This window comes from Corvus cornix, chromosome 14 (genome assembly GCF_000738735.6).
Source record: "Corvus cornix cornix isolate S_Up_H32 chromosome 14, ASM73873v5, whole genome shotgun sequence".
NCBI lineage: Eukaryota > Metazoa > Chordata > Aves > Passeriformes > Corvidae > Corvus > Corvus cornix.
This window is the reverse complement of record NC_046344.1, coordinates 1,726,001-1,739,611: the sequence shown is the minus strand read 5'-3', so window position 1 is coordinate 1,739,611 and position 13,611 is coordinate 1,726,001. Positions and strand designations below refer to the sequence as shown.

Here is a 13,611-nt window from a genome sequence, read left to right as displayed (position 1 = left end):
AAACGCCTCAGCTGGCACAGCCGCCTTCCCCCGTCACGGGTTGTTGTTCCCACACGTTTCCACCTTGTCCTGCTGCCTCCAGGTGTTTTGGTGCCCACGTGGCAAACCTGTTCGGGGAGATGTGCCGTGTGAGGAGAAATTACTGTAGGAATTTAGCTGGGTTTTCGGCAAAAGCAGTGCGTCCTACAGTGTCTGAGCATTTGGCTGGGACTGTTCTCAGCAGTGATGCTCGGTGCGGTTGTCGCACGATGGTTTGGCCTGGCTGTTCTCCAGATCCATCATCATGGTGTTAACATGCAAGCGTGAGGCTTCAGTGAATTCCCAGCTTCTGCTACACGGAATTTTTCGTGCTGTAAATTGCAATCAGAAATGAGTTCAATATTCATGTTTCTCACGGCTGCTTTAATCATTTAATTGGTGCCACCTATGAGAGTATTACAAAACTGAATGTTAAAGGTTTCATGGTTTTTTTTTTAAAGGCAACAAAATAAATAGCATGTTTAATTTGTAAATTAATGCAAAAAGAGGTTTTATGAAGTATGGAGGGTTTAACATATCAGACTGTTGGAGCTCTGTGTCTTTGAAGTGCTGATTTCAATGATCTCTGCAGATACAAGGATTTGTGTAGACAGAGGGAGTAAGATTTGTATATTAACACATATTTGGACGGTGGGGGTCTAAAAGCCCAGCACAAGATACCTGCAAGAAGAGGATGGTCTGGGCAAATGTATTTTGCTTGAACTCTTAAAGTGCTTAATCTCTCATATTATTAAACTGCATAGTGTATTGATATTCCTGGTACACTAGGGTGTATCGTAATAAATTTGAATTTGTTGTGTTTGTATCCTTTTTGAAAAAGTAAGTGTAGGGAAAACTAACTGGCAGAATTACAGTGTGACATAATCCAGTGATAATGGCACTATAAAGTTTAATGGAGTCACTGAGTTTAAAGTATACTGGAGATTTTAAATTTCTGGCTGTTTTCAAGCATGCCATAGCTGTGGTTTTGAAGATAGTCTTGTACTTCTTAGTAAATTATTTTCTTGCTATGTGTAATTAGCTCTTCTGCTAAAAATTCATATGTAATCTTCCACTATACAAAATAACTGGTTTTAATGTTTTTCAAGCAGCACAAATAATTTATTCAACTTCGAAGGGCACGCATATATGAGCATCTGAGTTGATGTGCAGAGAGGAACAGTAGTTACTCTTAACTGCTGCTTAATTGAGCTTGTCTTCATGCCAGTGTCAGCTCCAATTAGCAGGAAAATACTCATGTTGCAAACCAGCACTGAAATATTTGGAGAGTTACGGCGCACGTTAGCCAAGCAATTACCAGCACCAGCAGTGCTGCTTCTGTACCCTGCACTGCTGGCCTGTGTTTAAAGAACAGTGGCCAACAACAGTGTTCCACTTGTAGATGGTATAAGGACAAGGTATAACGAAAACTCTGCTGTTAACTCAGGGATATCAGCCATTCTCACAGCTCACAGAAGACTGGATGACAAGTAGCTAAGATGATGGGGAAGGGTTTAAAATGGAACTCTTGCCGTGTTGGCAGAACGTGTCCAAGGCCCCTCTTGAGGGTAGCTGTTAAGAGATTGTGCTAGATTTCATGTTGGATGGTTGTAATTCCCATTTGTGGAGGAATGTGATGGAAGGCTCTTTCAGGACGTAGTGATGACTGAGTGGGAGGCAAATGCATGCAGGCTTAGAGGAATTGGGAGTATCTCACCTGCTGTGTTCAGCTCTTCAGGGAGTTTGATTCTGAAAGGTGGAAAAGTGGTGGAGGTGTTTGGATTCAAGATTTTGAATCTTGAATATTTTTTTTCCAAATCTTCTTAAGAAAATTTGGGTTTATAGAGCCTTTACTGCTCTGGGAGCTCTGTGCAGTGCTTTCATGCAAAAGTTAGAATATCTCAGGGATCTCAGGACTACATTTTTCATAACTTTCAGAGGCAAAAGGAGCCTGTACAATTCCTCGTTGGTTCCACAACTGAATCTCCTTGATCACAGCTTGGCACAACACTGAAAGGGGCTGTTTCCTCTTTGCTGGGGGAGGAGAGGGAGGAGGGAATTCTGTCTCCAAGCACCAGCTATGCTGTAACTGGGGCAACCAAGCTGAGGACTGAAAGGCAGTGTCAGAGAAGTTCACCAAGCTGCGGCAGGCAGAGGGACTGGTACCAAGAGTGCCTGCAGGTAGTACCTGCCCTTACCCTGCTCACCTGTGCTTCCTGTGGATGTGTGAGGCATGCTGGGCATCTCTCTCTTTCTCTTTTCCCATTCCTTTTGACATGGGCTTATTCTCCTTGGCAATTAATGTGTGGTTCTGCTGTAAACCACAGCTGGGGGGCCCAGAGTCCCTGGGAACAGGGAGGAAACTGGTTTTGGAGAAAGCAGAAAGGGCAGGATGGAAGAAGGTCTTACTTGAAGGACATCTGGGGGGAGTTAGAAAGATTAAGGTGAAAAGTGAGCTTGGGAGGAATGAAGAAAAAAGATCATGGAGGTTTGGTGGGAGAGAAAGCTTATTGTTGTAAACAGAATGGGAGAGCTGGGATTTTTCTTCTTCCTGGCAGTTGGGATAGAAGCTGATTGACACCTTGTGTAGTACCTGAAATGAGTCTCTCATTCTTTTTCAGTGCATGTAACGACAAGGATGTTCACACTGCTGGGGAGGCCTAAAGAATTCTTAGCAAACAAAAAAAGCAAAGCAAAACAAAGCCAACACAGAGCCCAAGTCTCCTGAGGGTAAGTTACTTCTGCAGCGACTGTGAAAGATCAATAACTTTGTCAAAACTTCAGATGAAATTGGCCATTACTGGTGGTTAGTGGTTTGGCATTGGAAGAACTCTTATTAAAAGACACATGTTCTTGTTGAATATTCTTTGGACTTAATCCTTTATAATGTACTTCTTTTAAAGGATTTCTTTGTGCAAATATTTAGGTGTTTGAAAGGTTAGTTGGCATGTAAGTCAGGAGCTGTTTCAGGATGAACAATGGCTTTTTTAATGACTCTTGTACCTTTAAGAATGAATTAGTGGATGTCCTAATAAACTGTATCATTTATTCATTTTTAAAGTACCCTAAGGCCCAATCCTTTAGTCATTAATCAAGAGGAATTCATACTCTCTTCAGTAAGTTATGTCTGGCAGTGATAATGTCTTTATTTCTCTGTGCTTGTGTGTGCAGGCATGCTGGGGAATACCAAGGAGGTAAATCAAATCAGTCCTTTCTCAAATTTTATTTCTAAATGGGCTCTACTTTGATATTGATGAGGGCACAGTTTTGTCTGCTAGAAAACTAGGTTCCAGCAGCATAGTTTTTCAGTGATATATCAGAAAGCAATAACCATGTGCTAAAATTATGGGGAAAAAAAAGATTATATCATTTAAAAACGTAATTATATTGGGCAATAACTTCCTCTTTCATGGTGATTTAACTCACTTGTGTTTGGATACAACACCCTTCCACCTCCTTTTTCTCATAGTGTCACTATGTATTCAGGAATTTGTTCCTTGTGAATCTGCTCAACAAATTTGATTTAGGAAACTCAGACTGTGGGTGAGGCTTTGGCCTACACTAAGGAAAGCTGTCATTCAAAAGCATCTTAAAACACTGTGAGGCTAAATAATTCTGAGAAAATATCCTGACAGAACTTTGTATGGAGTCCTGGAAGGCCATCTCAAAGTATTATCACCTTGAAGAGGTGGAACATAATCCTAAAGCATATTGGATATCCTGACATTTGTTGTAAAACACTTTGCAGAGTACTTGTGAGCAGTTTGTTCTTCCAGCAGCATCCTGGCAGTAGCTTCTCCTGGAACTGAGTCATTACAGACATGAAAAAAATGTAGTGGGTCCTTTTTTCGTCCCCAGTAAAGTGGTTCACACAACTTGGACTGTTTCACTGTCATTTTGGCAGTCTGGTAGGATTTAATATTCTAATATCCAGAGTTTATACCATTACAAACTCCATGTGGAGTTTTTGGTATAACTTAAAACATTCAAATATTTTTAATCGTTTTCAGGGATATAACAATAAGGATTTTTTTTGTTTTTTTTTTTAACTGACATTTACTGGTATTTAGAGGTTTTATCAAATGACTGCAAAAAACATGTTTTGCTGAGGAGCCCACCCCAAAGAACAGCTGTTTCCTTAAAATTTGAAAAGTTGCAATATGTAATTTTCAACTTGTAATGAAAACTGAGGGACTCTTCCTTCTTCACGAATCTTTTTTGAAACAGAGTATTTCATAAACATCTTTGAAGTTGTTTTTCATTTCTCTCCAGTCACAAACCAATTCCATGTGCAATATGAGTCGTCCAAAACGGTCACCGAAATTACCATTCCTACACACACCTGCACCTGCTTCTGCTTCAGATGCACCTTCAGACCTGCATGAGGTATGTGCTGTCAGGGTATGCACATGTTCCATGGGCTGGCAAATTCCCATTCTTTGCAATGTGGTTTAGTGGCCATGGTGGTACTGGGTCAAAGGTTGGACTTGATGGCCTTGGAGGTCTTTTCCAACCTTAATCATTCAATGGTTCCAAGCACATTCATGATTGCACCTCATGTACTTTTATCTCTGAGGGTGTTTTGAGACCTGCATCTCATTTGCCTGTGAGCTATCTTAGTAAAGTTTAGACATCAGGACTGATGAAAAGTCCATCAATAGATACCAAGTCACCTGAGAAAACATGGAATGAACAGGCAGAAGAAATGCATTACAAATCCTTACTGATGTGAGAGAAAAACAAGAGCTGAATTTATTAACTTGTACTATTGTTCAACTATTACAAGGATTGAGTGTTAAAAGTAGACAGGCCATTGACAAAGGCATGAGAAATAGGAATTTTCTAAATCTAAGCAAATATAAGGAGAACAAAAGAAGCAAGATAGAGATGTGGGGGAGTAGAAAGAATGAGATAATGTACTGTCTTCTCTTATTTATAAAAAATATCTTGATTATGCAAAAAAAAAAAAAAAGCCTGAGTGTTACTGAAGTGTTGTATAAAATTATCCTTATAAATGTGCAGAGCATTGTGATCTAAAAATAGGTTAGTGGTCAAATGTATGTCAGACCTATGTATTTTCTTTTTATACTAATTGAGGTTTAATCCTGTTCTAGCCCTAAGAAGTCTTTTTAAATTACTGTGCTGTGTAAAACTTTTGCTTTTATTTTTCCAATTTCAGCTTCTCCGTGAGAAAAGCTGTTACCCTCCTTTGATGCAAGAGTCATCATGGACTTTGGCAGCTCCATTCAAGGAACAGAAACACTACCGAAACCCAAGTGACTCCATAGCTAATAACTACACTCTTACTGCACAGGATTTAAAATTGAAAAATATGCAAAAATTCAAGTCGTTTTCAGTGATAGAGTTATCACAGGCTTCACCGTGTATCCATATTTGAATGTGTTTATAAGTTTAGGCTTGCTTGTTCTATGCATTTTTATCTCTAATTCTTTATCTGTGAAAGTGTCATCCCTGGAAGAAATCACTTATCCCTAGTAAACACTTACAAGCTTGTCACCTCAGAGTCAGTACAGACAAGTTTGCCCAAGCATGCATAACTTCAATAAATGAAAGGCCAGTTTCAGATTAACTAGTTAGGTTCATCCCTCCAAATAATCATGTGCAGTGCTTCTCTGTGATGTTGTATTTTTTTTTTCTTATTTCATTATCTGATTAATTATCTTAGCTCTGTTTTTTCCCAATATGAAATAATATCTTCTTGAACAATATTTCTGTATGTGATTTTTCTTAACTGGCATTGAAAGCTGCTAGGAGAAAGCGGCGCTGGAGTTCTGACAGGTAACGTAATGAAATGTTGTAAAGGTACAGATTATTGCAGTCATTCTAGTTTGAGTTGTGATTTTATATTTCTTTTTACTTGAATGCTGTGTTAAGCATCCAAGCATGAAATGTTAAGTCCCTACAAAAAATACATGTGCATCAATGCTGGCTTTGGTGTCACAAGATTTTGGTGAGATAATCACATGAAAGTACATGGAGATCTTGGGCAACCTAAATAACTCTGCTAGTAGGTTTGACTCTGGTAGAACTGCTCATAAAATACTGCTTGTCTGAGTGATACTGGGCAGTTGTAAGGTTTGCATGATTGCATCCTTTATGTTAAAGTAGTGTATTGTATTATACAATTTTAATGAGAGTTTTTTTATTGAATAATTGAAATACTTCCATAGGTCATACTTGTCCTCAGTGCAGCACAAGTCGTTTATATAATCCTTGTCACCTGTCCTTAAACATTACTGCTTCTTTATTCGCTAAACTTTTATTCCTTTTTTTCAAAAGTACTTTGTTAAAGAGTTTGAAACCCATTTCACTGAGTGCACCTGCTCATACACCAGAACTGCATGTCATAAATTACACAGACAACCAGCCACTGACCCCAGAAGAACAATTTGCTCTCATGGATTTACATGAGAAGGACATAAGTAAGCGAGAAAAGCCACCTTCAAGTGATGATATAGAGGTACTTCTAGAATTTCTTTTTAAGATGGAAGAAGCAGCAGTAATCATCTGCAATGTATCTGGAAATTGTTTACTAAAAAGTAGCTGAGAAAAGCAGGCAGTACACGAGGATTAGGAATGTAAATATTCAATATAGCAAAGTGCTGTTAAATGTTATCAACTCCTTTCTCATTTGTTTGTAGCTACTCTGATTTTTGCTGTAAAGGGTTTGCAAGTTAAGTATCTTCCCAAATTCTTAACCTCTCATGTTGTTCTCTAGTACTTTTTTGATCAGTAATTTAGTATGCTGCACTGGGTTCTAGTGGTCTATATGCTTACATAAACACAGATGGAAGTATTGTAAAGATGTCAGTGCTTTAAAAGGAACAGACATAGATAGCCAAAATCCATTATATTCCAACACCTTTCAATTACAGAAAAGGCTCAAGTGATAGAAAAGCTGAAAGCACTTTGTAGTAATTAATTACTTGTCAGGAAATTCATGCAATAACTGTAATCTTTTAAACATTTTTTAGCGGTACTGTCACTACATCTACAATGGAGTGCAGGAAGACATGCTGGCACCTCAGGATAAGGAAGTGGTGAATAAAATTTTAAAACATATTCCAACTCACATTCTTCCTAGCCCAGAGCTGGAGAAATTCCTTGCAGGTTTAAAAGAAGAGATTAAGACAGACTATCGTATCGGCCTCATGAAAGGCATTGGTAAGACTCAATCTCTGGGTGGTTCCAAGTATGTGGACATTTCCTGCACTTTGAAAGCGAGTCTCCATTCTATTCTTAGCATCTATGGAGAATTCCTTTGGGGTCAGTAGAACTACAGTAGATCTCTGAGACAAAATAACCTGTGATCGTGCTATGTCATTCCAATTTCAGCAAATACCTACTTCTGAAACCTTACGTTCCAACATCCCATTGGGAATGCAAAATTGTTTCTCCTGCCTCCCATTTTTAGAATCAGGACCAATTCTCTCTTTTTTTTTTTTTCTGAAATAATTTTAGAGTAAAATTTGTAATTTGGTTACTGTGCTGTATTTTATGCTAAAAACATACAAATAACTATGACTATGTTAGTTTTAAATGTGCAGACTTCTACAGCTTCCTGAACTATGAAGATATAGTGATTTTGGCTATACATGCAGTCTCACCTTGATACATATGATTTGTTCTAGTTGATTATGTCTTGTTGGATCCAGCTGAGAGGAAGAGACTCTCTATTCGAAATACCCCACGCCCTTTTCCCCGGAGAATTGTCTGTGCACCAGTCCCATGGCACAGCTCTTACAAAGAAACAAAAAGCTGGAACGAAAGGAATCTGTTCATAGTGAATTCATTGATGCCCACTTTGCAAGAGCTCTGGCTTTCTCAGTAAGATGGCTTGTTCATAGGACCTTAATGCAATTCAGCATGTTTTTATTTAATGATTTGGTTAGAGAGTGCATCTGCTGACTTCTCAACATATGCTACGGAGATCCTGGGGAAGCCGCTAGAAAGAGTGGCAAAAGATGTCTGTTTTCTAAATAATTCTAATTTTTCTGAGCCTTTAAGAATTTCAGCATGAAATTATTGTTTCCTGCTGTCTCTGAATGAACATGTGTTACATGTCCATGGTGAAAAATGGATAAATTAATGCTGTGAAAAGATCATGCCCTTTGTTAAAAGATGCTATGCCTAAATTAAGATTCAATGCTCTAGTACATGGTGATTTGGAATTTGCATCCTGGTTGTTGATATGAACAACATTAACTCTTAAAACTGAATATCTCTCAAGTGTCTGTAGTTGAATTTTGCCCTGGGGACATTTGAAAATTAAGATGTGTAATCTTAGGAAGTTAAATATGGTAGTTAGTAATTCTGAGAGCTGATTTTGCATTTAAGAAACATTTGCAGGCATTTAAGCTCGTATGTTACAGACTGTGATATATGCCATGCTGCTGAAATTTCATTTTTTTCCCCATAGAGTAGTCAGGATAGCTACTTATTAATATGGAATAGAAGCAGCAGGTGTCATTCTGTATGTTCTTTAATGACTGGATACACTAATGAATCTTGGAAAAGGACAAGACAATTTTAGCAAAGAATTAAGAGTTTGAAATACAGCAAGTACAAATAAAATGTGATAGCATTTGTTTGTTGTTGTTGATAGATGTTTGTTGATAGCAGAAACCCAATCAGAAGTGCACTTATTGGACAGCTTAGCAATGGAATGATATTTATAAATGAAATTATATTTTTAGTGTTTATGATACATTTGAAGCCTTCCTGACTATATTTCATGGATTTTTTTTTTTTAAACAGTATTCTGTAAAGAACTCCTCTGTTTCCCTGCCCTAGGTACAGCCATCTCCGGTTTGTTCGCACTGCAGAGGTGCTTTGTGGAAACCTGCCACTGCTGCCTGCCGAGTTTGAGGCCATCATTCGAAGGCACTGTGTGGAAGCTCGTGATATCCTTCAGAACAAGTCAGTGCCAGCTGTGGTAGCTGTAGATAAATAGAGTATTTTAGGGTCTGACTGACATGAAGGCCCCTTTTAAAAACAGACCTTAAGCTGAGATGACGCTAGGCCCAACCACAAGGCTGCCAAAACAAAGGGTGAATAGCCCTGAGCGGAATAAACATCTGGATACTGTCAGAGCCTTTGGAACTGCAACAGTGCTTGTACAAGAACAAATGGTAATAAACTATGAATAAATGTAGACAGGAAATCCAGAGGTTTCTAACCATGACAGAAGTGGAGTCTATATCTGTAAAAATGGTGATGGAAATTTCCTTTTTTATTATGGAAATCAGTCAATTTAAGAAAGAGATGATACGAGGCACATGATAGAAGGTGTTTGCACTCTGCCACCTGAGATATCTTCCAAACTTGTTTCTTGTTTAATGCTAATAATTGAATATTGTTTCATAGTCAATAAAACAATATAATTGACTATTATTTTGTCTATTACTATTAATTTAAACTAATCATAGTGGTCCATTGTAACAAGTATCCTTAGATTTAAAACTCAGGTTTCTCTAAGTCCTGGAAGGTACAGTTTTGTTTGATATCTAGTTGTCAATTGTCTTCTAACCCTTTGGATTTTATTCATTCTTTGGGTAATTTCTGAGCTTAGATTTCATTGCAAGGAGCAAAGTAAGACTAACAAGCCTTTAAAAACTTAGTCTCCATATTATTTCATTGTAGGTGGATCCCATCTTGTGCATCTGTTTTCATTGATCAGGGTAATAAGTGGCTTCATTTTGCTCCTGAAAAGGACTCTGATTCCTCGGAGAAAGTTGAAAGCTATTTCAGTTCCGTGGCAAGTCTAATGTCCTTACAATTGCGTGAGATGGTTATTAACTCCTTAGAAGATCTTCTTGCACTTTTTATGATCCACAAGGTATCTGCTGTCAAGTGTATCTACAGTTTTCTGTCTTACTTGGAGATCATTCGTATAGCCATAAAATCTAGTGCTCTTTGAAGGCTAAAATGTCCCAAATGGCTCTTGCCTCCATAAAAAATGGCTGTATCCTTTGAAGACTTGTGTATACTCAGTGGATTTTTTTCACTGTCAAGAATTGCTTACTTGAATGATCACTTGGGAGGTCTAGGGTTACAAGTAACAGTTTATATGAGCTCAACTCGATCTTGAGTGAGCGTGCATTTATTTTATTTTTATTTTAGTTTAATTTTTCTTGGTCTTAATGAGGCAAGACAGTTACAGTACTTCTCTGAAAGCACATAAATAATCCCCTTTGAAGTCAAAAGTGTGCACAGTCGTGTGTAATCCTTGCAGAGGTGATCTATGCGTGTGGTGTCCCTGTCTATACCCGATGAGTGCCCTGTATTATTTCAAGTAATATATAGGATTATATAATAATAAGCATTACACCATGGGAGTTTTTACCACTGTTTTGGCTACCATAAAGCTGCTTCTTTGGTGAAAGGTTCACCCAGGACCTACCTTGATAAGACAAAATGAATAAATGTGGCAGGTTAATACTGCATTGCAGAGGATCACACTTAGTGCAATGTACTGTCAGACCTTGCACTAAGCCTTGCCATTAAGCCTTGCATCTGGATGATGATTGTGTTGCTGATGGTTGGGTTTTAAAATTTTTTTTTTGGTTTTGTCTTGTGGGTTGGTTTGGGTGTGCTCTTTTATTTGTTTTGTTTTGTTTTTTGGGTTTTTTTTAATTATTATAACATCTACATTGTGAGTCTAGTCATGCATTAGGACTCTGTTATTGTAAAGGCAATTTGGGGGTAGCGCAGTTCTTACTGACCATACAAGACAATTAAAACTAGATTCTAGATTTTATTTCAGAGAGATAGCATAGATAAAATTTTTTAGGAATTTTGTTCAGTACAATAATTAGTGCTTTACTTCTGTTACTTAAGAGAAAAATCAAGGCAATTAGGCTTAAATCCAGTTTCTTAATTCCAGCTTCTATAGATTGATTTAGGAGACAACACCATAATATCTTGTTTGGAATATCAGGTTTTGTATAAAAATCAGGGGAGATGATCTCACTGGTGTTGTGTGGTAAGGATGTTTGGGGAGTTTGAACAGTTTAGAAATGATTATTCTTATAGCTCATTTCTTTGTTCTGTAAATTTTTCCTTCTTTCCCCTAAGGATGGAAATGATTTTAAAGAACCGTATCGAGGAGTGCAGTTCTTCCTGTCTCAGATACTCACAGTCAAACTCCGTGTGGAAGAACCTGATATTGTCTTTGAGCCACCTTTGAGAGCATGTTGGGATTTAATCAGTCATTGCTTCCATGAGATCCTGAAGAGTGCTGAGGAACTCCCAAAGGTACTGGATAAGTTATAGCTGCGTACAAAATACAATATTAATAAAAACTATCTGTAATATAAAAAGTTATGAATGAGGCTGAAGACTGACAAATAGAAGACAAAGATGAGGATTGTGAATCATGAACTGTGTGAACTTTTTGATTATAGAAGATACTTTTCAGATTCAAGTTATATTGAAGGTGTGATTTTCATATTGTTTTCACAAGCAAACTGTGTGAGTAACCAAGTGTTAATTATGGATCAGAGCCTTTTCACATTGCACTGTTTTTACCAAATTATGATTTTTTTATGTGGTGGGTGAATGGGTAATAGAATACCTTATTTTTGCTATTCTGTGTCTTATTACAGTATTTGTAATGATTTCCTTTAGGTAGAAAAACTTCTATTTCCGAAATTAAAAAGACATGATCTCACTCTTAATACAGTCAAACCACATGAATCATTGTTTTCAGAGTATATAAACAAACTTGAGAAGATCTTTGAAAGCAACATACTTGGTCCAAAGAAGTAAGTTTTGGCTGGTAACGCTGTTGCCCTTCCAAACCCTCAGTTTCATAACACTGTCCATTTGACTGAAGAGACAGTTTGGGTGTATTTGTTTCTTTCTATAGATAAACTTGGCATTGGAAACTTATGTTTGTTTTTGTGGTCTTCTGTGTTTAAGGTATTTAAATGTGTACAGGAAGTACAGCAATCTTTTGAACAACAATTCACGGCAAGATGTCACAAATTTCTTGGCTAAAAGTCCTTCTTTAGATGCTTTAACTGAGGTAATGTGTTACTGACAACTGCAGCATGTTCATACAGCAGCTAACACATCAGAATGACTTCCTAATTTATTGCCTAAAGAACAAGTCACTTATTTTACCCTTGGGAATACCAGGGAGTGCTCAATTTACATAGCCCCTCACTGAGGGGCTGCTGTGCAAAGGTAGGAGGAGGTTTCTTTATGACCTTCTTCTGTGAGTTTTGTTGTTCTTTCTCAGCAGAAAGGCTGCCCAGAGTGTTTGGTCAGTCTGCAGCTTGCTTGTCTTTTCAATATCTTGTCCTCAGTCAGCCTTGTGTACTCTTCTCCTTGCATCCCTGAGTTAGCATATGGCTAAATGCTTCCTTAGGCAGCTTGGGGTCTTCCCTACTGTGGAAAATTACTATGCAAAGCTTTCAGCCCTGGAATCTGTGGATAGGAGCAGAGATCTGGAAAGATAAAAATTAGTCTTCCTTCTTCTGTTTGGAATAAATGATCCAATTTGATGGGTGGCAACTATTAGTTGCGTCAGATTTTTCAGCTGTGGACTTTCAGGAAAAATAACAGATGTATTATTTTCTGTTTTTAGAAGATTGATAGCTTCACAGAACTGAAAAAAGAGATTGCGTCTATGGATGTCACTGTTCCTCTGGCCATGTTCTGTCTGGATGCTCTACAACTGAATGAGGAACTCTGCAATCGGACCCAAAATCTCAAAGACACATTGATTGAATTTGAAGTGATGGAAAATAGAGAGTTAAACCAAAGGTACCTGTTGTTTGTGTGGATGGTTATTGCTGTCTGCCTGGATTGATACTGTATATCTGTGGATGAGATACTTTTATTCATCTGCTGGGTTTTCTAGTGCTGACTGGACAAGTGCAAGAAGGCCAGCCTGGCTGAACAGGGAGCTTTGGCTAGAACTCACAAAAAGGAAAAAAAATAATTCAATTTATGACGAAATTTAATATATTTGTTTCAAAGACAAAATCAATTTACCAGATCTTGCATCTCTCTTCGCTTACAATCCCAGTGATTTGCCTATTCTCTTTTTGTTGTAGAATTTGTGATGAGTATAACTTCATTGCAAAGAGAATGAGCGAGGTGCCTCAGAACACTGAACAGCTGGTGGAGTATGAGGCATTCTTAAAGAAATCCAGTGAAGTTACTGTTATTAAACTGAATAAGGAGCTCATCAAAGCAGCACACAGACTGCAAATCCTCATGGACTATGCTGATCTCTCTCGTATGTCTAACTACAGAATATAACATTTCCATATGAGAATATTTATATAGATAATGGGCTCTGCATGCCTAAATGTTGCATCTTCTAGGATGCTAACGGAAAGTTCCAAAAGAGACAGAAGGGAAATAAAAAGAATTCAATAGATGCCAAAATGTACCAGTGCAGCAAAGAATGGTGGAGAAATGGCACACAGCATAGTCAGGGCTTTTTAATGTGTTTTAAGTATTATCAAGTCAATGTCATGTAATCTGGCCAAATGATGTTACAGCTGTATGTTAATAAATAAAAATTCTCCAGAGAAAAGCCATCCAAAAAGCCAAAAA

The 13,611-nt window shown here is 37.8% G+C and overlaps 1 protein-coding gene across 3 annotated transcripts in view; it reads left to right on the top strand.

The window, feature by feature from the left end:
• The window catches only part of DNAH3 (dynein axonemal heavy chain 3), a 59,779-nt gene that overhangs the window by 834 nt on the left and 45,334 nt on the right, over positions 1-13,611 (top strand). The window contains exons 1-15 of one of the 3 annotated variants that reach the window (XM_020584030.2): positions 27-2,199; positions 2,640-2,748; positions 4,291-4,404; positions 5,198-5,402; positions 5,784-5,817; positions 6,319-6,499; positions 7,014-7,203; positions 7,671-7,866; positions 8,833-8,958; positions 9,682-9,877; positions 11,116-11,295; positions 11,668-11,804; positions 11,962-12,067; positions 12,632-12,810; positions 13,104-13,288. In XM_020584030.2, coding sequence (XP_020439619.2) covers positions 4,306-4,404; positions 5,198-5,402; positions 5,784-5,817; positions 6,319-6,499; positions 7,014-7,203; positions 7,671-7,866; positions 8,833-8,958; positions 9,682-9,877; positions 11,116-11,295; positions 11,668-11,804; positions 11,962-12,067; positions 12,632-12,810; positions 13,104-13,288 — 2,014 coding nt within the window. In that variant the 5' untranslated portion in view covers positions 27-2,199; positions 2,640-2,748; positions 4,291-4,305. Of the gene's footprint in view, positions 1-26; positions 2,200-2,639; positions 2,749-4,290; positions 4,405-5,197; positions 5,403-5,783; positions 5,818-6,318; positions 6,500-7,013; positions 7,204-7,670; positions 7,867-8,832; positions 8,959-9,681; positions 9,878-11,115; positions 11,296-11,667; positions 11,805-11,961; positions 12,068-12,631; positions 12,811-13,103; positions 13,289-13,611 lie in introns of those variants that run through there. The other 2 variants (XM_039560328.1, XM_020584031.2) reach the window with 2 other exon arrangements.